Below are 22,329 nucleotides of genomic sequence, written 5' to 3'. Positions count from 1 at the left end.
TGCAGTGCATGTGGAACTGTGGTAGCAGACATAAATAACCACAAGAATGGAGGCAATGTAAAGGCAAACACGATTAAGGGCTACGTAAGGTGTACGAGATTCTTCCAAGACAAATCGGACTTTACAACGCTGTAGGGGCCAGCGACATGGGAGATGGAGGCTTTCGATGACTTTCGGGCACAATCAGGTGACAGGTGTGTTTACATAACGGTTGCTTCGTTGAACTGTTTATTATAAACAGTGTGTATGTTGACAAGTTTGATTTGATACATATTACAAGTATGTTCCTTACACCCTTTTCCAATCCAGCTTTCTTTACATAGTAGCAGCCCTAGCCACTTCAATCAGCTAAAACCACTTCCACCAAGCGGGATGGAAACTTGCGTCAATGCACTCTTTGTTGCATGCTGTGGTGCTTGTTGTCCTCTTCACTTCACATTTAATTGCTCTGCTGGTGCTCACAACCACCGGCAGGAATAAAGTAAACAACAAACGGCAGGAAAGGAAAAAAATAGTTACAATCGATCCTATCGTGAACTGGACAGCAATATTGGCCCAGCGTGTGACGATGGATTTAAACTCTCCCCGAGGAGGACGTGGAATGATGTTGGCGAGCTTGTACCGAGAATTCCGCGAAACGATCCCGCAACCCTTCTGTCCGCGGTCCAACCGAACGAGAAGGAGGCCTGAGAAACCCTGAAGAATACAGCACTGAGGCATTTCCAGTTCCTCTGTAGTAGATTAAATTTGCATTTTCGTTCGTTCGTTCGGTGGTGGCTGTGTCCCATTGTGACATACACAGACACACGGATTGTGGAAGCTGCCCTGTACCCTTTCGGACAGGTGATTCTTGATGCACAGTCACACAGGTGAAGCTGATCGAAATCGACTGGCGCATCTTTCCCTTTGCTGCCACCAACAGCAGCATCAGCAAGGCACGGCACACAGTGTGTGGGAGCTGCTAACTGTGGAAAGTAAGATAGCGAGCAAGATGAAGCACGCGGGCTCCAACAAGCAGTACCATAATTGATTATGCCGATGTAACGCTTGTTTTTCACCTGCATATATGCACCCACGTGAGCGACCCTGCCTGGATGGTACTCCCGGATGCGAATGCCGTTAGCGAGTACGTTTCCGTTTGACTGAATGCGCTCGATTGAGTTATGTGTGGGTTTGTGGGATTCACCTGACTACCATCACCATCACCGCTTGCGTCCCGTTTGGCTTGTTACAATGGGACTCCCGCGGGAAACGGGAAGAGACGGAGATTCTAATAAATTATGATGATCCTTCTGAAAGGCAGTTCGACCCTTCCGGATCGTTACGGATGAGCATGGTTTTCCACCAGTGCACGTCGCACGAAACGAGGCCTCTTGAACACCTTCTATTTTCCATGCAGTTGATCGCGTTGATCCCCTGTCTTTCCGCCACCGACTCGCTAACGGTAATGGAGCGAGTCCTCTGCTGAGATGCACGGATTAATCCTTTTCTGCGTTAGGCAGCCCTATCGAAACCAGGGCTGCGCCGTGCGAACCAACGAGCGGCGTGTGTTTTATATCACTTCTGAAATCTCATCTTCCCCCGTCCCCGTGACCAGTGTGAAACCGCTTCCTCAGCCGGCGGACGCGGGCTGACAAATCGATTGTGTTAATTTATTTTATTTTACTTTATTACAGGTTTCGCACTTTGGTCACGGGTAATCCTCCCATAAAACGGTTATGCATACACGCACTGCTCCTCGCAAGCGAATGTGCGCATCTCTGCTCGCGTTGTGCATGTTTCGAGCGCGTTCATGTTCACGCCGAACTCAGACCGAAGGGCGCGTTATTGTGTGCATCCGATGCCTGCTTACGGACGATCGTGATTGCGATCGCGGGAAAGAAAAGCAGCAACGGGGACGTCCTTCGCGCGCTCGCGCCTTTCTCTTCTGCGCATTGGTAGGGGCGAGAGTGTGCGCGAGAGGATTTAGTGTAAACATCCCATAAACCTATTAGTTGCCGGCGACGCCTTCCGAAATCTGTACAAAAATGCAACAAACGTGAGTAGGGAAGGGCAAACCGGCAAACCGCGACCTTCGAGGGCCAGCGACTTCGGTATCGGTTTATCGCGATCTCCAGTGCCGGGTGTGCGGTGGAGTATCGATGTGTTTGCGTGCGTTAAAAATGTGCCGTCCCGTTTTGGTTGGGTTGCGGCAGGGTGGGCACAATGGAAGAGCTGTGGATGTGTTGCTGCTTTCCTTCGGTCGTGGGAGCGGAGCGTTCCATAGGGAAGTCAAACAGACGCGTTCGTCTGCGTAGCGATATCTGTGCTGTGATTTTGCGTGCGGGAACGAGGGAACAATTTGCCCTCCTGCTTTGCGCCAAAGCTTGGCTTATTTTTAGTTGATAAATGTGGTCGATATTTCACAAAGGTTGTTAAAACTAGCTTGTAGGTTGCCGAAAACAAGGCTCGATAGAGAGTAGATTTGGCTGTTTCCGTGAATGATTTTGTCAATTATTGATTCGAATTGAATGTTTGGTTTTTGACAATATGCTCAAGTTTGAAACATTAATACACTTTTAAGAAAAAGTCGTTCATACTCAAAACACACATATCTCGTGCTGATGTTTATTTCTCAAAAAAATGTAATAAAAAATTGTGTCCATGTCTTCCTATTTTGCTTTTGCTTTCACTTTGCCTTGAATACAAATCGCATGAAACCGGAGTTGCCCATGATGATCATTAACAGAACAATCCGATACAAAAACCAATACGGCCATTATATCAGAATGAAAAGAGAGAGAAAAAAACCCAAAACGGAACAATTGTATGCAACCGAATAAAAAGCTTCAGTTCAACCAAAGTGAAAGAAAAGGTAGACCTCCAAAAAGTGCATGAAGTATCAGCGACTACATAAAATGTAAAGCAACCGGCGAATATGCCCCAAAAAAACAAGAACATCGAGGGAGAAAACAGCGCCCATGTGCCATTGCCCGCCTGTACGTCTTCGAGGAAAAAAAAGTGCAAAGTAAGACATTTTGGGGTGCGCGATAATTTATGTCCTTGCCCAAACCACCCGGTGGGGTAAGGAACACGGGGTGATATGTACAGAAAGCAAGGGCTGAAAATGGGCCTCCGTATCTGGTTGCTTGGTTTTGGTTGGGTTTGTTTTTGTTTCTGGCCGTGTGCCATCTTACCGCCCGCTTACCGTTCAACATACATCAACGGCACATTCAGCCGGCGGTTTGGCTCGTCGGTTAATGTAATCACGCTGTTGTTTGCCTGTAGAGCTATCTTTCTCTCTGTTTTTGTTCTATCTCTCTTTCTTTCTTCTTCGGAGCCAGCAACGAGCGGCGTTTCCCTCCATTTTGGCACTGCTGGTTTTGGTGCAAGTTTGTGTTTTGGTGAAATATTGCGCCCAATTGCAGTGCTCCATTTGACACGGCATACAGTGCGGGCCAGATGCAATGGGGGTCGCTCCAGTATTGATGATGTCGGTTGTTTGGATGCAATGTAGTGCGGTGTAATGAGAGGTACATCCCCGCCAGGCTGCCTTGTCGTACAATGGTGGTAAAAAGATGAAATTTACTCATTTTCTTGTTTGACCACGAAAGCACCTCTTGCCACTGCTCTTGCCGGCCCAACGAATGCTCCAACGAAACGAACGCCTTTGAGAGGGCAGGGAGATGAATATGAATCTTAAACGAAATACATAATTTTGGCTATCCACGGGTGGTGCCTGTTTGCTCGGATCGTTCCCAACCAACGACTCGAGGCTCGTAAAGTGTCCCCGTGTTGCAGAAATGCATACTGTCCTGTTCTCTGTCACCTCCGGCAGCGGAACACCGATCGGAGCGGTTCGGGACAAGATGGCTGTGTGATTGCCTTGCGCAGCCAATACTGGCCACGGTGCGTATTAATTGTTATAAATGCATAAAGTATGTGCATCGTATCCTGTTCCTGTCCCGTACATGGCGATATTCCTTCCCGCTCATAATTTACCCCGGTACCGATCCGTTCCGAATCGAGTGCAGCTCGCGTAGAACCATCGGTTCGCTGCAGTTTCTTTTCTGCTTGGTTGTGGTCTTGCCATTTCGATTCACCCTTTTCCCCGGAATACCGGCCGCCCGTTAGCGCGATCTTTCGGACAAGGAAGATTGCCGGTGTCACAGCCGCTGACAGCAAAAATGCTATCGAAGTTTATGTTTATGTTTTATGCTTGTTTGATTACGGCTTGCAACGCTAAATGGGTACGCGCTACATATGCTAATTTAATAACAGTGTGCCCGGAATGGTACTGTCGATGGGCTCGGCGTGTGGCCACCGGATGTTGGGTTGCCGCAAATGAAGCAATGGAAATACGATGCGGTTCCTCGTGCTGAAAGGAGAGCATAATGTTGGGCGATATTTTTTTCACAGTGATTTTTGTGCTGTTGCAGGGGCAATGGTATGATTGCGCTTTGATGCTATTTTACAGATAAAGATAACTTGTTTATTACATTTAAGTTGAATCAAGGTGCCACGAAGGTAGAACAGAACATACTTTTTGTAAAATATGTGAATCGTAAACACAGAAATGTTACTAAATTTCATTCAATAAGCGACATCAGCGCAGATAAAAGCTCTCATTTATTCCCTAAAAAGCTCATCGTAGTGTGCAAGAGATGAAGTAAACCTATTAAGAGCTCAGTGAAACTCAAAACGCAACGACACTCAATGGCAGCGATTGTGGTCCAAATTACGCCTCTGATGTCTTTCGCGACCCTTCAAACCCCAGTTATCGGCGTCTGCTGTACCTGGGAGAGCTTTTTTTTGCTTTAATCGCACACTGGGAGGTATGAAAATAATGCGCCAAGGGAAATTGGTCTAGTTCGATGCCACAGTAGCACAGATGAATTGGCAAAATGAGCCGCATTGAAGGGGCATCGTGTCGAGTGATGATAATTCAGTCCACCGCGTGTACTTGGCCGCCACCGCCGCCGTCGGTACGGGTAGCGCGAGTCGCTGGGTGGCATTTTTCAAGCATTTATTTGCTCGCTTTTTTATCTCTCTCTTCCACATTGTGCGATTTTGGTGCGCCCGCCAGATTGGTCGTAAAGTCGGGCACCGAATTCATTGGAAGCCGACCCTTTTTCCACCGGCAGCTTTACAGATACAGAAGCAAGCACAACGGCAACAACAAAAAAACACGGAAAAAAGTGCCGGAGCCATACGATCGTGGAGTGGAGACCTGAATCTGATCATTTAACGGCTTCTGGCTTCTGGCCTTTTGCACGCATTCTGTCTGCGCGCGAATCGAGAGGCGTTTGCGCGAATGAAACGCATTGTTAGCCAAATTTGTGGCCCAACATACTAGGCTTGGGCAATTTGATTCTTTTCAGTGAACGCGTGCGATGTAGTTCGTTCAGTATGATGAACTGAACGCGTGCGGTAGGTCAGTCGCTCAATTGGAGTACCATTTTTTTTAAATATCATATTTATTTCTATCGAGATTTTAATGCAAGAACAGAAAGTTATTGCTTTTAAGGCTGCATTTTTAATTATAAATACAGTCAGTCCGAGATACGCGGTTCATGCATAACTAAGTAACTACATTAAACTAAGTTTTTACAATAAACCATTTATGTATCACAATTCATGCAGAAAATTAGAAAATTTCTGGTTTTTAAGAGGCTCTCAAATTTTTGGTAAAACAGTAATTTATCTTGCATTTGAGAATCCTTTGAGCCAATTATACTAATTGCACACAATAACTTAGAAAACGTAGCTCGAGAACAAACTGTATATACTTAAGTTGATTTGTAACGAAAGCTGATCTAAACGAGTAAAATCTACAAGCTTTCTCTTTTATGTTGCTGTGCGCTTAACGAGTTCTTTTTGTGCGACTGAACTAACTGAACGCGCGTGCGGCAGTGTGCGGCAAGAGTTCTTTTTGTGCGGTAGTGTGCGACTGACCCCACTGAATACGTTCAGTGTGCGTGCGGCAGTGTGCGACTGAACTAACTGAACGCGCGTGCGGCAGTGTGCGACAAGAGTTCTTTTTGTGCGGTTGTGTGCGACTGAACTAACTGAACGCGCGTGCGGCAGTGTGCGACTGAACTAACTGAACGCGCGTGCGGCAGTGTGCGACAAGAGTTCTTTTTGTGCGGTAGTGTGCGACTGACCCAACTGAACACGCGTGCGGTATGTGTGCGACTGACCCAACCGAACATGCGTACGGCTGTGTGCGAATGACCCATCGGCTATGAGTGTTCTTTCTCACTCAGTATGGGGTCAGTGTGCGGCAGGAGTTCTTTTTGTGCGGCTGTGTGCGATTAATCAATCTGACCACGCTAGCAATATGTGCATTCTTTCTCGCGCAAAGTGCGAGAGATCTTCTTGTGTCGTTGTGTGTGACAACAGTTAGTTCAGTTAGTTCTGTATGCGTGCGGAGGACCTACCCGTTCACTTTTTCGCGTGCGGCGATCAACCGCACACTATAATGAACTGAGTGTGCGGCATAGGTCTCGCACAATTGTCCCATGCCTACAACATACACGGTTCCGGGGTGAGGCTGAGGTAGGCGCGAATCCAGGCGACCGCCACTTCCTAAGATACTGCCAACCGCGTACAGGGAGGAAGTTGAGGGCTTTTGGCGGGCTGCTTGCCTACCGTTGAATTGACTTCACTTTTGTCGTAAATATGCTAGTATGCTACCGGGGGGAGGGCGAGCAGGAATCAAGGGTACGATTCATTTTTCGGTTTTATTTATGTACCATGTTTTTCGATTTTTATCGGTGTTAAGGCAATGTTGGCGGGTAAATGGAATGATTTATTATTTCCTTATGTGTTTGTGTGTATGTGTGTGTGTCTCCTGGCCTGTGGCGCGGTAGAAGCTTTTCAAAACGGGGCCAGCTTCGTGAATCAATCCGAGTGCTGGGGGAGAGTTTTGTAATGGTGTGCGACCGTTTTGTGTTGGAAGCTGTTGCTCACAATCGTTCCAGTAGTTCGCCGATAGTGGCTGCCATGGGGAGCAGAAAGCACGAATGAGATTAAGTGATCAGTTTCCGATGCCGTTGAAAGGTTGAGCTATATTTTAAGCGTCACCTTTGAGTGCAAAGCATTGTGTCGGAGATTCGAAAAGACAAGAACGGGAAATTATAGTTCTTAATGGTGAGGCCAATAGCTATGTGTTTTTTTTTTTATCAGCAAGTTTGAAAGAAAAATTTGTCCATAAATGTGTTCCTCGAGTCTCAAATAACGGTTAGAAACATTTAAGCCGCCATTTGGACATATTTTTTACCATTTCTCGATGACTTATTTCTCGATCGCACGCATCAAGTCCCCGTATAGTTTCGGTGGCACAAAAAAGGAACCCTAATAGATCGTTACGAATAAAAAGCCGCAATAAAACTAGCTATCTGTTTCGTAAAGCGTTTACCTGCGCGCATCGCTTCAAACATTTTCGCCTTTGAAGTTTTTATTCATCAGCCGTGCAAAGATAGTTGTTCGTCGATCGGCAAATCTAACCAATATATGATGGCGAACGTTTTTCATCCTGCTGCTGCTGCTGCTGCTGCTGTTGATCTTCACTCAAGGCGATTCTGCTTCGTTTGATCAGGCACCGACGTTTATGACTTTTGATCGAATCCATCACCCGGTTCGGTTTAATAGCTCAATATGATGCTCATTGAAGGCGATCAATCATGATTCCGATGCCTCTAAAGCGTAGGCGTAAGCGGGCGCAAAACAAAATAAAAGTAAAAATTAAACCATTTTAACCGGATCCCTATCGGTTGACCCATTTCGTTGGTGGTCGGGAATGTTCGCTTCTTTGAGCTTTGACTACGATGAACTCCTCAAACTGACCGCGAATGGGGAGATTGGCAACGTATCTGAAAGAACGAACAACATCATCTACAGGATGTTGTTTGAACTAGTGTCAGTGAGAGTAGGGGATGTCATTAAATCTTTTGTGTGATAGGTGTGGTATGATTTGATACAATTTTACGAGCATTTTCCTGTTTTTGACGATCCTTCAGGGAAGTGAGCAAAGTGCATTGAACTTCGCCTCTTTCTGTATAGATTCTTTGCTTCTCTTTCTTACTCTTTTCTAAAACAACCAATGCCGGGAAAAGACGAACAGCTACTTTACTGTTGGCTTGTTAGCTACGAACAGTCCAGAGCTCTTTGTTTGCAGCCAAGGCTTGATTTGAACACAGGAACGCTGTGTTGTCATCGTGTCCGTGAGTTTAACCATTCTGCGACGGAACCGGTACAACCCTGGTCCCCTCTTTTTAACCGGGCATAAATAACTCTTTTTGACCCCGGTGATCCACCCCCACCCACCGGTCAAGGGCAAATGAAAAGGGCACCTACTGGAGCAAAAACATCTTTATTACGGTTGTTCCGAGGCGAAATAGATGTTTTCGACGTGGCCAGTCCCGTTCGTTGCGGACCGGGCTCGGATTTTTAACTTCATTACCCGCCAGCGGAAAACCAATCAAACGCACGGAGGCGATATCAGGTGGTAGATAAGGTGGAAGTGGAAAGTGGAAGCAAGGGGGGGAAATTTGCGCTGAATTTTGTGAAGCAGCCGGAAGAGGTCAGTTATGTTAAATAAAAATCAACAAACACACCTAACCGCGGCTAATCAAAACAGTGACGGGACCGATGGACATGCTGATCATGTGGCTGTGAGTAGTGAAATCGTAAGCACAATTTATTTGTGCGCGTAAGTGGCCGTAAGTGAAGCTCCACGCAAAGCGCCTAGCGTGATGGTATGTACCACACGAACCGCGAACGAGCATAGGTGATGAGCGAGGGTGATTTTAATACACATGCTTGTAAAGCCATGCCGCCCATGGTCATTCAGCAAAATAGAGAGCTTTTTTTGCTACTCGTGTGCAAAAACAGTCAACGGATCGCGCAGGTGAAAAGAAACAGTTCAAAAATTAATATCCCTCCATATAGATGTTCGACATAACTCATTTGGAAAATTTTTAACGACTTCACCGGCTTCGGGTCGGCCGGATCGGTTATTACTTTGTTACCGCCCCTCCCTAATCTGCCCGCTTTCCTGCTGCTGAGGAGCCCTGCGTTTCCTTCGCGGGTTGCTTCTTTTTATTGCTCCTAAACGGACTAGACAAACTGGTTGAGGATGAATGGGGTGTCTCCCCCCGGTTCCTTCCACCGGGGGCACAAACGGCGCAATGTTTAGAGAGAAAAGAGAAGAGAAACAGCAAGCAGATGACGAGCGTGTGAACAAGACACGACGCGAACGATAAAGCTGTTGCTAAAAGACAGCCAGAGCCTGTTAGACGATCGAACGAAAATATGGGATGTGAAAAAAAAAACAGTCGAACGCGCCAAAGCTCGGTAAAAAGCTTTTCCGGTTTAGCGAATCACGCTCTTGACGGATCGGCTTCGACCGTGATTTGGTTCGAAAGGTTTTGCACGCCTGGGCTAGTTTTAGTAATTTATTGGTGCATAACAGAGGGCAGCAACGATGGCAGCAAAAAAAAATCGACTGTTTATGTTGTGCTGGAGTGTTCGTTTGCGGGCATGGATGCTTCGCGGCGCAAAACATCCCGAGAGTTAAGTTTAAAAGCCCAGCTCGCCCCTGAAGGCTCGTGCCCGGTGAAATGATGGTTCGAATTGATTTTATATCGATTTCGTGTGTGCCATTTTTTGTTTTGTGGGGTGGGTTTTTCTTTTCCTTTGGGTGTGGACCTATGCAAAACAAAGCGGTGCAGTATCACACTGTTGAATCGTATGATTGATGTGTACGACTTATTACTCAATACTTCGCCACAATGATGCATGTAATACAGTTTTTATGTAATAAAACTGGTCTAGTTATAGATAAAATTGAGAAACAGATAAAGGAAGAAGAAACTAAGCATATTATTTTGTATTGTGTCAAAGATATTTAATTTAGTCCATTGTATAACATTATGAGAGCTGATGCATTATGAAAATGCAGAAATGTTTTTGATATGTTTCAAATTTGTTGTAGGAGTAAAGTAAATATTAAAGAAATTAAAAGCTACGTCGCATATTCGATGAACAAATAAATAATTCTCGTATCTTCTTCTTCTTCTACTTGTTCATCCATTGGAGAATAATCAGATAAGGATTCCTTTTTTGGAGAGAACAATCTTTTCGTAATTTGTGTTCATGGCGAACATTGGCATATTGTGCATATGGTAAAACGGAAATCTTTTGCGATGGTTTGATCGATCTTCTTCTTTGGCACAACAACCGTTGTCGGTAAAGGCCTGCCTGTACCACTAGTTTGCTTGGCTTTCAGTGACTTATTTATTATCATAGCAGGATAGTCAGTCCTACATATGGGGGCACGGACCATTCGGGGCTTGAACCCATGACGTTTGATCGATGTTTGGGCCTTATTTCGGGTGAGAGTGAATGAGTTTTATGAATCTTTTCCCATTACTCATCAATTTCCTGACCACCATGATCGAAAGAAGGTAAAATGGTCTTCGTTATGGTCTGATCAAAGAACAGCACGCTTGTATATTGGTTTGAGACATATTTACTCAATCGATATTTACTTAACACTAGAACCGCCGATGGGACTTTTTTGTCCCATCGCACTCGAAAAAGGGGTGTTATTCCGCTTGCCGTCGTGACAAACCATTGAAAATTTCTGACTTATTCTTATTTATTTTGAACGATCTTTCGAATGCGCTAATAAAAATAATTGTATTCCATATGGTTCTTTAAAAAAATCATTTTTATCCTAGAACCGCCATATGGGACATTTTTGTCCCATAAGCAAATTTAATTGTGATGGCTGGCATCCCTGCTGTCAACGAGTGAGGGTTGTGCTTCTGCAAGTCTGGCAGCACTGGCGTGTACGCATTTTGTGACAAGGCATGTCAATACGAATAGTACAATAAAGTGCGCGAAAGTATTTAACTACATACGTGCTTTTACTCTTGCTTACTACGTGCTTATGTTTTCGCTATATTCAATCGTCTAGTCCATAAAATCATTCTACCGTACACTCTAGCGCAATTTTATTAGTAGCACTGGTTCGTCGTCTTATAAAGATTTATTATACCTAATTATGGAGTTTATTAATTATTTTACCACATGAAACCCTTAGGAAATAATAAACATGTCTAAATATGTAAACATAACGAATGGGACAAAATTGTCCCATAGGGCGGTTTTAGTGAGGTTGAAAAGTCCGGCGGTTCTAGTGTTAAGCAATAATTATCACAATACTTGACGTGCTTCCTACCTAGGCGCCACTTGACATTTTATTAGTTGAATAGAAGTGGTTGTTTGGTATTGGCATCACCCTTTAAAACATTATTTGCTTGCAGTGAAGTAGTTCCGTGCATTGTACGTGATAGTTCTTCTTCCTCTTTTGGCTCAACAACCGTTGTCCGTCAAGGCCTGCCTGTACCACTTGTCGTGTTGGCTTTCAGTGACTTTTGGATAACCTCCCATAGCAGGATAGTCAGTTCTACGTATGGCGTATTTGGGCCTTGAACCCATGACGGGCATGTTGTTAAGTCGTACGAATTGTAATGTAATGTCTGTGCGTGATAGTAATTGATTAAAAAATAGATGTGATACTTAAAACAAGTAAAGAAAGGATAATAGCTAACTCAAAACCAAAGTTATTGTATAATTGCAAATTGGGGCGTTTAATTCATCCCATCTATCTAGTGCGCTCGGTTACTGCCGAGCTTAATAGCCTCATTTTTCCACACCAGCTCATTAATGCTCATTAGAGCTTTTCTCACGTCGACATGAGCAATTTCTTCTAAATCGTGACCAACCCGTCCCTTCCCGACCGGCTCGAGAAGACCAGCGCTTTTGTTCTGTTAATGAACAGCCAAAGAATCGCATAGTTGGTAGCGTATTCTTATCACCCAGGTCCTATCGAACGCCCTCGCAGCACGAGTGAACGCCGTTTAAAGGTACCATTTGCTTCGGAAGGAAATAAAGCACGAAACCTATCCGTCAGCAACCATTGCAGCCTCGAAAGGGCGAAGCATTGTACCTACCGTCGTAGGCAGAAAAATCCCGTTTAAAGCAGTTTACATACGAGCCCTTCGAAGTACATCCGTCACCGCCGTACCAGTGCACGAAATGGAAATGGAAATGCTCTCCAAATGCCATTTACCTTGCCAAGCGCGCGTGTGTAACCCGATCTGCCATGACGTTCCGTACCACTACGTCGGATCTTGATTTTCCTCCCGTCCGCGGCTGTAAGAATGTTTACCTTCAGGGTGAGATAGTTTGTGGTGTAATTGTCAAAATTCCTATGCGTTGTTGGGGATCGGTAACACAACACACATACATTCACCCGGAGAGACAAAACATTGAACAAGCGCAGCTGTCGTGGTCTTGTCGTTAGGAAGGATACATTTTGTAACAGCGGGCGGCAATGTGTAATGCCGTGGAGAATATGTTATATTGGGTGGAATCTTGTCAGCTATATGAGGATGTGGAGGGAAGAAGTAATTTTTATAACTGTGATGAAATCGCACGAAACTACTAAGGTGGATGCGTTTACTGCGAGCTCATAAACAAAGTTGCATCGTCGGTACGGAATTTTGATGTGGTGACTCGAGTTGATGCCGGGGTTGTTAGGGAAAGGGGCGTTGGGATCTGAGGCAAAAGCAGTCGTTTGTACGAACAGTGACCGCCCCGGGTTAGGATTACAATGATGAGTGCCGGTGAATGGTGGGTGTGCACCGGAGTAAACTAATTGAAGTGCAACGATTGCGCTGACAGATTCGTGTCAGATGTTCCGTCCGAGCGTTGGTCCGTGCTGGGAGGGTTGTATGGGTCTGCCTGGGCAAACAAAGTGCGCCAGTTTACACGCATGTGCCATTATGTTTTTTTTTGTATTATTGTGCACGTTGCCATCATTTTGTGGAATAAGTAAATCAATTGGGGTTTTGAATTTTGCATTTTGTAATTTAATCTTATTTTGAAATTACATTTCGATCATTGGTTGATGAAAAATTGGGTGATTTTAAAGACGTTTCTATGTCTAAATAATGGCTAAATAATGCAATATATTGTGTAATTATTGTAATAAATTCTTTCAAAAACGATAAGAGAATTCTAATAAGTGAATTTTAGCGCTTTATCAATAACTATTACACTGAATAACTATCCAAAGATCATTGTAAACTCCACGGGCAATATAAAATTTCGCTTTTATCATAACCATTTTCAACATATATCTACTCTTTATTGATTAACTCGATTTACAAATTATAAGACTTAAACATTCTTAAAAAAAATCCTTATCGGCTACTTTACGTATATGATTCTAAGGAAGGTGTTTTAAGGATTTACAAAACTAAGACTTATATCAAATGTTAGTTCCTAAATAAAATACCAAAACCGTTGTATCATCATGAGTAGTTTTATTGACTATCATTTTAATGTGCTCGTTGAACATTAAACGTTTTCATTGCCCAAAATTTCACTATCCCACACATACACACAACAAATAAACTCAATCTCTCCAAACTGTGCACCCGGTCAGGTTTATTTTTTCTTCGTGAGATGCATTTTTTTGCCAACTTTTATAACCCCTTCGTCTCGTTCCTCCGCGTGGTTACGTGGGAAGTACCAGCGACCGGAGTGAAGGAAACAAACAAAACAGGGAGAAAAAAAATCGCAATAACAAAAGGTTCGTGCCAGCATAAAACAACTTACGAACAACTTGTAAACGCTCGGTTCGAACAAATCCGTTCCTTTTGCGCTCGCGCCCCTCGTACGCAGTGGTGCGGGTCCCGCGGCGTACGGGAGGAGTAAAAGATGAAGGTACAATAACAACAACACCAAACAACCACAACAACGGCGACTACCACCTCACAACGGCAACGGTAAACAAAAAGGCAGCCTGCCTGCCTGACGACTCGTTGGCGGCGACCACGGTGTGTGGTGGCAGCTCTAGTGACGGTTCAACATGAAAGCTTAGAGGTGGTCAAACCTATGCTCCGCCGATCCGTTGCATTGATGCACAGCAAAACATTGGGCAGCCGGCGGTGAGGTTTCGCAAGCGGATGGCAACCGCCCGCAGCCCGCGCAAGTTTCCCATTATTTATGTGCGCGAAAGTGGCGTCTAGGGCACGCTAAGGTGATTTATAGTTTATGGGCAAGAGATTGATTAATTTTATCGGCGATTTAGTGCCAAATGTTCACTACATTGTTACTTAAGCGTTACGCAACAGGCGTCCCGTATTGCATGAGCTCATACGATCGGATGGGTGGAATCGAAGCATTCGAACCTGCCAGCCGAAAAAGTTTTGCGATGAGATCGCAGCCATCACGATACTCCGGTTGCTGGTCGGCTGTTTTGGTGTGTGAGGTGACGATCGGATCTTACCAGGCCAACGCCTGGAGGCGGTGGTCATAACACTGTTACTGTAAAAAAAAGAGCGTATCTAAATGTCTCAATCATCGGAAGCATTGTTGAGAGTAATGAGAATGCTTTCTGTGAGTAGTTTCAATTAGTTTTGCATTTTAAGCTGTTTGATGAAGATGGAGACTAACATTGCGTCTGGTAGAAGGTGCAGAGTTCCTAACTTGATATTCAGCTGACACATTTTCACGATGCTTTCAGGCACGAGGTTGTAGTGTGCGATGAAGATGATCGCACTAAGCTGCTCTACATGTATCTGATGGATATGAGTAAACGATCGAAAAAGTATACTCACAATCGTAGTGATGTACATGTGTGTTCGTTAAACGTATCATGCAGTCATATGAAGAAAAGAGTTGATCTCTTGAGAATATTATTTGAAAAGAGCGTCATTCGAAAACTGATTGTTTGCCCACAACATAGAAAAATCTGTCAATTTACTGGAAAATGTCAACACATGACCCTTTGTTCAATCTTGTTCTCTTACACTGCTTTCCGGCTCAGTTTTCAATGTAAACAGCATTATTAAAAACTTGCAAACTTGAATAATGTCGTTCACATTAGAAACTGACCTGGAAAACTGTGTAATATGTTTTTCGCGTGCCTTGGTTTGTTATGATATTTTATTACATTATGTGACTCATTAAGTTCATACCACTTGTTTTAGTTTAGTTGGCATAATGAGTTGACTGTGCGGAAACAAAGAAGTTTCTGAGCTATATTTAATTATCAAGAAATATCTCAACCTTTCGGATGTTAAACTTCGATAACTGTGTTAACATCATTGAACATTCCATGAAGCGGGCAACTGTGGTTTCATGAAATAACTCATCTGTACCTCCTGTACAAAACGATTACCAACGACCAATGGTAAACACACGTTCCACCTCGTCACAGCAAAAGCAGAATAAAATATGATTGAAACCGCAACCAGAATGGGACATTAAGCAGTGTACTTCATTTGAGAAGAAAGCGCAACTGATTGGAAATGGTGGCCGTTAATGGTTCATTTGATCGCTCGCGTCCGTGCAGCCAGGAATCCGGTAAAAATACGATCAAGTGGTATCGCGAAAGAAGGCTTTAAACAGTCCAAAAGCGAAATAGAAAAAAAAAACTGCATACCTAACAGAGTCCGTGATTCACCTGGCAAATGATGGCTAGATCAGCTCGGGCGCATTTTCCATTTGCCCCCGATCCACCACTACTGAAATGGAAGGGTTGTTGGGGATGGGGGGGAGGCATGGGCAGTACTCGGCATCCCGGAGGGGATTGTGGATGAAGGTGCGCAAGCAATGCCTCCACCATAATGAACCGATTATTTCCGACAACATCGCCGTGGTCGCGTCGTTACTCTCGGCAGGTCATTTTTATTGAGCAGTCAACACCATTCCATCATCGTAGCAGGGGCGCTTAGTGGGGCCATTAATTTCAATTAAATCAAACATTCAATATTTGTCGAATGCCGATGGTGAGAGGAGAAGTGTGTAGGTAGTGCAGGAGGTGGAGGGGTAATTTTTTGTGCGATCTTTTCAGTGAGCGAGCGATCGAGCCTCGGTCCTTTCCGCTACTCGTTCGCCGGAAAGTATTTCTTTCTGCGCATGTTGAACACACAGCGCAGCACGTGGAGTGCGGGTGTGTACACGCACAGCACACACATATATAAACACACACACACAGAGGTACATGCGCACCCGCAACCGATGATCTGTTGATGACGGGGTGCGCAATAGGAAGGAGGCAATAATTCATAAAATTTGCATCCCATATTATGCATGTGCGCACCGTGTGATTATCAACATGACAGGCGGACATCTTTTTACCACCGGCCGGAATAGTGAGTGAAGCCGGTAACGCAAGGCACGATCGACGTATGGAAATATGGACAAGGTGCTGCAGTAAGTGGAGCATTTCTTTCACTTACAGGCGGGCGAAATGTGCACAGCTTTGCCGACACACCCAGTGCGCGCCGGTGGAGAAAGGGAGCGCTGGGGCTGAGTGGCTGAGATGAAATTAATAATTGTAGTGAGTGCTTCCGAACCTGTAGGACCAACCGGCAAACGCTGTGGCTGGGTCAGATGGCGTAAATCCGAATCCGGGGCCGGTTTGCAGCGTGTGTTAGCGTACAGCCCGGGTGGAGGATATTGACCAGCGTTCGGTCATCGTTTGGATGCGGTTCGGTGGCTGCTGACGGATTCAGGTTTCTCGCCCGTAGGAGTCGTTTCCACTGCCGCCACGAGAAACAGACAGTGTTGGTGACGCAGTTTCGTGGCACGATCGGGGAAAGGGGACACACGTGGTGTTAAATTTCTGCCAGAAGGGTTTGAAATTTGATGAAGAATTGTGATGATCCGTCGGATTTTGTTTGTTGCCGTTGTTTCATTTGTCTAGTCCAATGTTAGGACTTATTTAATGGGCGTAAATAATGTTAGCCGCGTCGTTTGGCGATCGGTTTTTGGTTCGTTTGTTAAAATGAAAACAACACGAATGACAATTGTTGAAAGCTTTGTTAGAGGTTCACTCGGTATGGAGCTTTGTGCTGATTGTGCAAGAGCTTCATTAATTAAAAATGCTTTGACTGTATGACACAACACACTTACTGGTTTTACTGCTCTTTGGTGAATATTGAAAGCTTTTATTAGGTGTAAATAAATTCGAATTATGGTCTCAAAAATTGAACTACACCGACTGTTTTCTAATTGAAAATATAGTTTATATATTCTACAGATCCACAAATAACTTCTGCATTACATTTCCATGACTTTTGCAAAAGTAATTAACATATTTTATAACCATCTGACACAATAATTGCATTCAACCTACGGAAATGCAATAAATTCAACAATCCCGCTAACCGGTGCGACTGTTTTTGTTCTGTTCTTTTCTTCCATCTGCAGGCTGAAGAACTGAAGAAGCATTCAGAATTTGAAACCGCCCCGCAGCTCCAGACCGTAATGACACAAAATGCAACATCGCCTAAAATATGACCAGCCAACCGCAACCAGACAAATTGGGAAGGAACATGAAAGCGCTTCCATCGACTATGTGGAACAGGTGAGTGTGTTGTTGATCGATAGGAGCGTCGTTGGCGTTTTCTTTCAAGTGTTCATGGCTATCGAATGGCAAAGAAACTTTTTCAGTCGTATAGTTAGTAGAATGGGAAAGGTTTACGATTTAATTATCATGATTAAATAGAATTTTTCTTTTCAAGATGTTGATGGTTAATCCATAACTAACGAAATTGTTGTGGGAAGTGACACCATGGTTTAACAGTAGATGTGGCGCTTTTTCTCTTAAAAAAACTCTTTATTTTCCCTATACTAAGCAATGTAAGCCTTATATAAGCAATTACTACATTATCTACATGTTGTGTTTCAATAGAAAATATTAAAGTGTAGATAATGTAAAATAATCACAATACTAAGGGGTTTCAAGTGATTTTGCAATGTGGGCTGCATATTTTGTCCCTCACGAAACTTTAGACACCTAGTAGGTATTTGGACTGGTTTAATGTAAATTTTTACCCGTCCAAGTTTGCTACATTATTGTACACATTTTTTCACATTTCATGCACAAAAATGGTAAAGGTCGCTTTAGACCTTGCGTGAAAGTGAACGTGAAATTTTGATTTTTGTTATATTTCATTGAATATTTATCAGAATATGGCTTATCGTACACCAAAAAACCTGTTTTGTTCACGGTGAAAAAATAATGGTCAGCGGGGAATCACAAGGAAATGTATTTAATCAAGTATTTTATAATGTTTTACAGACTAAATAGTTGGGAAATTGAATATTCTTTCCTTTCTGTTTCCTTTCTGATAAGCAATATTCTGGTAAAAAATAATGAAATATAGCAGAAAAAACTCAAAATTTCATGTTCAATAATACTGGAGCTAGTGTTGGGAAAAAGAGCACAATTAGGTGTGCTGTGCGCACACGCACGCACATCTCAGTGTGCGGTGCACATTTCGCACTGTGCGCGCTCTACGCACTGTGCGCGCTCTACGCACTGTGCGCGCACCCCGCACTGTGCGCGCACTCTGCACTGTGCGCGCACTCCGCACTGTGCGCGCACTCCGCACTGTGCGCGCACTCCGCACATTTCGCACAGTGCGAGCACACTTCGCACGGTGCGCGCACTTTTCGCACACTCCGCACAGTGCGAGCACAGTCCGGACTTTTCGCACACTTCGCACAGTGCGAGCACACTCCGCACTAGTGATGGGTAGCCGGAATCGCACCCACGGCTGCTACTCCGGCTCCGATTCCGAAAAATTCAAACCGTCGATTCCGCCCGGAGCCGTCGGAGCCGTCCGGAGCCGTCCGGAGCCGTCGGAGCCGTCCGGAGCCGTCGGAGCCGTCCGGAGCCGTCCGGAGCCGTCCGGAGCCGTCGGAGCCGTCCGGAGCCGCTAGTCGGCAGCCGGAGCCGTCGGAGCCGTCGGAGCCGTCGGAGCCGTCCGGAGCCGTCGGAGCCGTCCGGAGCCGTCCGGAGCCGTCGGAGCCGTCCGGAGCCGTCGGAGCCGTCCGGAGCCGTCGGAGCCGTCCGGAGCCGTCCGGAGCCGTCGAAGCCGTCCGGAGCCGTCCGGAGCCGTCCGGAGCCGTCGGAGCCGTCCGGAGCCGTCCGGAGCCGCTAGTCGGCAGCTGGAGCCGTCGGAGCCGTCCGGAGCCGTCGGGGCCGTTGGAGCCGTTGGAGCCGTTTGAGCTGTCCGGAATCGTTGGAGCCGTCGGAGCCGTCCGGAGCCGTCGGAGCCGTTGGAGCCGTCGGAGCCGCTAGTCGGCAGCTGGAGCCGGTCGGAGCCGTCGTAGCAGTTGGAGCCGACGGAGCCGGTTGGAGCCGTCCGGAGCCGGTCGGAACCGTCGTAGTCGTTGGAGCCGACGGAGCCGTCGTAGTCGTTGGAGCCAACGGAACCGGTTGGAGACGTTGGGACCGTCGGGGCCGTCGAAGCCGACAGAGCCAGTTCGAGCCGTCGGAGTCGTTGTAATAGTCGGAAGTCTTCTGAAGCGCATTAATTTCCCGATATCAGCGATGATTTCATTTTAAAAAAACAGCTTACGAGTAAAAAAAGAGTCTTCTTCATTTATTGCTCTGAAGTTTTTTTTTGTATTTTTTTTAAACAATAAAGTCAAAAACAATTGTTTGCTCCGTATATATAGGGAAAAACTATGAATCAAACTATTATTGATCTTTATTTTCATAAAAGATGGACGGATGATTGATAGTTATATTCTTTGTCTTGTCCATGTGCCATCATGTTATTCGGTAAAAAACAAGTGCGGCCTAAACCATACACGTTAGTCAATGTAAACAACCGTGCAAAACTGCCATAATTACACTCGTCTGCCTCGTTCGTATTTTATCAAACCCACCTCCCGTCATAGATCTATTGCTCCTTGACCTCCTAATTTGATTCATTTTTTTCCTATGTATATATACGGAGCAAACAATTATTTTTGGCTTTATTTTTGAAAAAAAAAAAACACACAAAAAAACTTCATATCAATAAATGAAGAAGACTCTTTTTTTACTCGTTAGCTGTTTTTTACAATAAAATTATCACTAATATCGGGAAATAAATGCGCTTCAGAATGCTTCCGACTATTACAACTACTCCGACGGCTCCGACGGCTCCGGACGGCTCCAACGGCTCCAACGGCTCCGACGGCTCCGCCGGTTCCGGACGGCTCCGGCTGGCTCCGGACGGCTCCGACGGCTCCAACGGCTCCAACGGCTCCAACGGCTCCAACGGCTCCGACGGCTCCGGACGGCTCCGACGGCTCCGGACGGCTCCGGCTGCCGACTAGCGGCTCCGGACGGCTCCGGACGGCTCCGGACGGCTCCGACGGCTCCGGACGGCTCCAACGGCTCCGGACGGCTCCGACGGCTCCGACGGCTCCGACCGGCTCCGGCTGCCGACTAGCGGCTCCGGACGGCTCCGAACGGCTCCGGACGGCTCCGAGGTCGGAGTTTCGCACCTACCTTCCGGAATCGCTTCCAATTTTGGCGGAGTCATCCGGAAGCGATTCCGGATTTTTGTTGAATTTACCCATCACTACTCCGCACTTTTCGCACACTTCGCACAGTGCAAGCTTCACTTGCTTCACTTTGCACTGTGCGAGCACACTTCGTACCATGGTGGTACGTACACAAAGACCACGACCACACGACCAATGTCAGCTTTTTCTCTTAGAGTTCATTTACTCAGCCATCGGGTTCGTCTAACAGTGGATGAACTTGGCGGACACCTGACCTCTTCGAATCCCGATCGAAAACCCGTTACACAAACACAAGGATACAACACACCCAGACAAAAATTTAAAGGCCCCGAAACACAATATCAACACAGCGGTCCATAGCCGAAGAAATTATCAGGAAAAATCGGCTGACATCAAGCACGCGTTTCTTGAAAACAACTATGAACTGTGAAGGTCGTAGGTAAACGACGCTCCAGTGGGTTGAGGTTTCTCTTGAATTTGGCTGAGATGAAACGTGTCTGTGCTAGTGATGGGTAAATTCAACAAAAATCCGGAATCGCTTCCGAATGACTCCGCCAAAATTGGAAGCGGTTCCGGAAGGTAGGTGCAAAACTCCGACCTCGGAGCCGTCTGGAGCCGTTCGGAGCCGTCCGGAGCCGTCCGGAGCCGTCGGAGCCGTCGGAGCCGTCCGGAGCCGTCGGAGCCGTCCGGAGCCGTCGGAGCCGTCCGGAGCCGTCGGAGCCGTCCGGAGCCGTCGGAGCCGTCCGGAGCCGTCCGGAGCCGCTAGTCGGCAGCTAGAGCCGTCGGAGCCGTCCGGAGCCGTCGGAGCCGTCGGAGCCGTTGGAGCCGTTGGAGCCGTTGGAGCTGTCCGGAATCGTTGGAGCCGTCGGAGCCGTCCGGAGCCGTCGGAGCCGTTGGAGCCGTCGGAGCCGCTAGTCGGCAGCTGGAGCCGGTCTGAGCCGTCGTAGCAGTTGGAGCCGACAGAGCCAGTTGGAGCCGTCCGGAGCCGGTCGGAACCGTCGTAGTCGTTGGAGCCGACGGAGCCGTCGTAGTCGAATGGAGCCAACGGAACCGGTTGGGGCCGTCGGTACCAGTTCGAGACAGTTCGAGCCGTCGGAGTCGTTGTAATAGTCGGAAGTCTTCTGAAGCGCTTAAATTTCCCGATATCAGCGGAACGACGGTTCCGACCGGCTCCGGACGGCTCCAACCGGCTCCGTCGGCTCCAACTGCTACGACGGCTCAGACCGGCTCCTGCTGCCGACTAGCGGCTCCGACGGCTCCAACGGCTCCGACGGCTCCGGACGGCTCCGACGGCTCCAGCTGCCGACTAGCGGCTCCGGACGGCTCCGGACGGCTCCGACGGCTCCGACGGCTCTGGACGGCTCCGACGGCTCCGGACGGCTCCGAACGGCTCCGACGGCTCCGGACGGCTCCGACGGCTCCAGCTGCCGACTAGCGGCTCCGGACGGCTCCGGACGGCTCCGACGGCTCCGGACGGCTCCGACGGCTCCGACGGCTCCGGACGGCTCCGACGGCTCCGGACGGCTCCGACGGCTCCAGCTGCCGACTAGCGGCTCCGGACGGCTCCGGACGGCTCCGACGGCTCCGACGGCTCCGGACGGCTCCGGACGGCTCCGGACGGCTCCGGACGGCTCCGACGGCTCCGGGCGTAATCGACGGTTTGAATTTTTCGGAATCGGAGCCGGAGTAGCAATGCTCGGAAGCGATTCCGAGCCGTGGGTGCGATTCCGGTTACCCATCACTAGTCTGTGCTTGTACTCGGAGCCACCGCTTTGCGATTGTGCAATAAAACAGACAGCTGGTTTCACGGGAAAACTGTTATTCGCGTCGCAGGCTTACGATAGCAGCGCATGTTTTGATGCAAAAATTACAATTTTCACTCGGAGCCCTAGTCAAATTTTGTGATTAACTGAAGAGAAGACATGGGACAGGGCAAAAGGGGAGAGGGGGGGG

At 46.8% G+C, this 22,329-nt stretch overlaps 1 protein-coding gene across 3 annotated transcripts in view; it reads left to right on the top strand.

The window, feature by feature from the left end:
* The window catches only part of LOC1271591 (uncharacterized), a 78,353-nt gene that overhangs the window by 32,708 nt on the left and 23,316 nt on the right, over nt 1-22,329 (top strand). For all 3 annotated transcript variants that reach the window (XM_061642709.1, XM_061642706.1, XM_061642708.1), the window contains exon 3: nt 17,278-17,434. In XM_061642709.1, coding sequence (XP_061498693.1) covers nt 17,364-17,434 — 71 coding nt within the window. In that variant the 5' untranslated portion in view covers nt 17,278-17,363. The remainder of the gene's footprint in view (nt 1-17,277; nt 17,435-22,329) is intronic.

This window comes from Anopheles gambiae, chromosome 2 (genome assembly GCF_943734735.2).
Source record: "Anopheles gambiae chromosome 2, idAnoGambNW_F1_1, whole genome shotgun sequence".
Taxonomy (NCBI): domain Eukaryota; kingdom Metazoa; phylum Arthropoda; class Insecta; order Diptera; family Culicidae; genus Anopheles; species Anopheles gambiae.
This window is presented reverse-complemented; position numbering and strand designations above follow the sequence as displayed.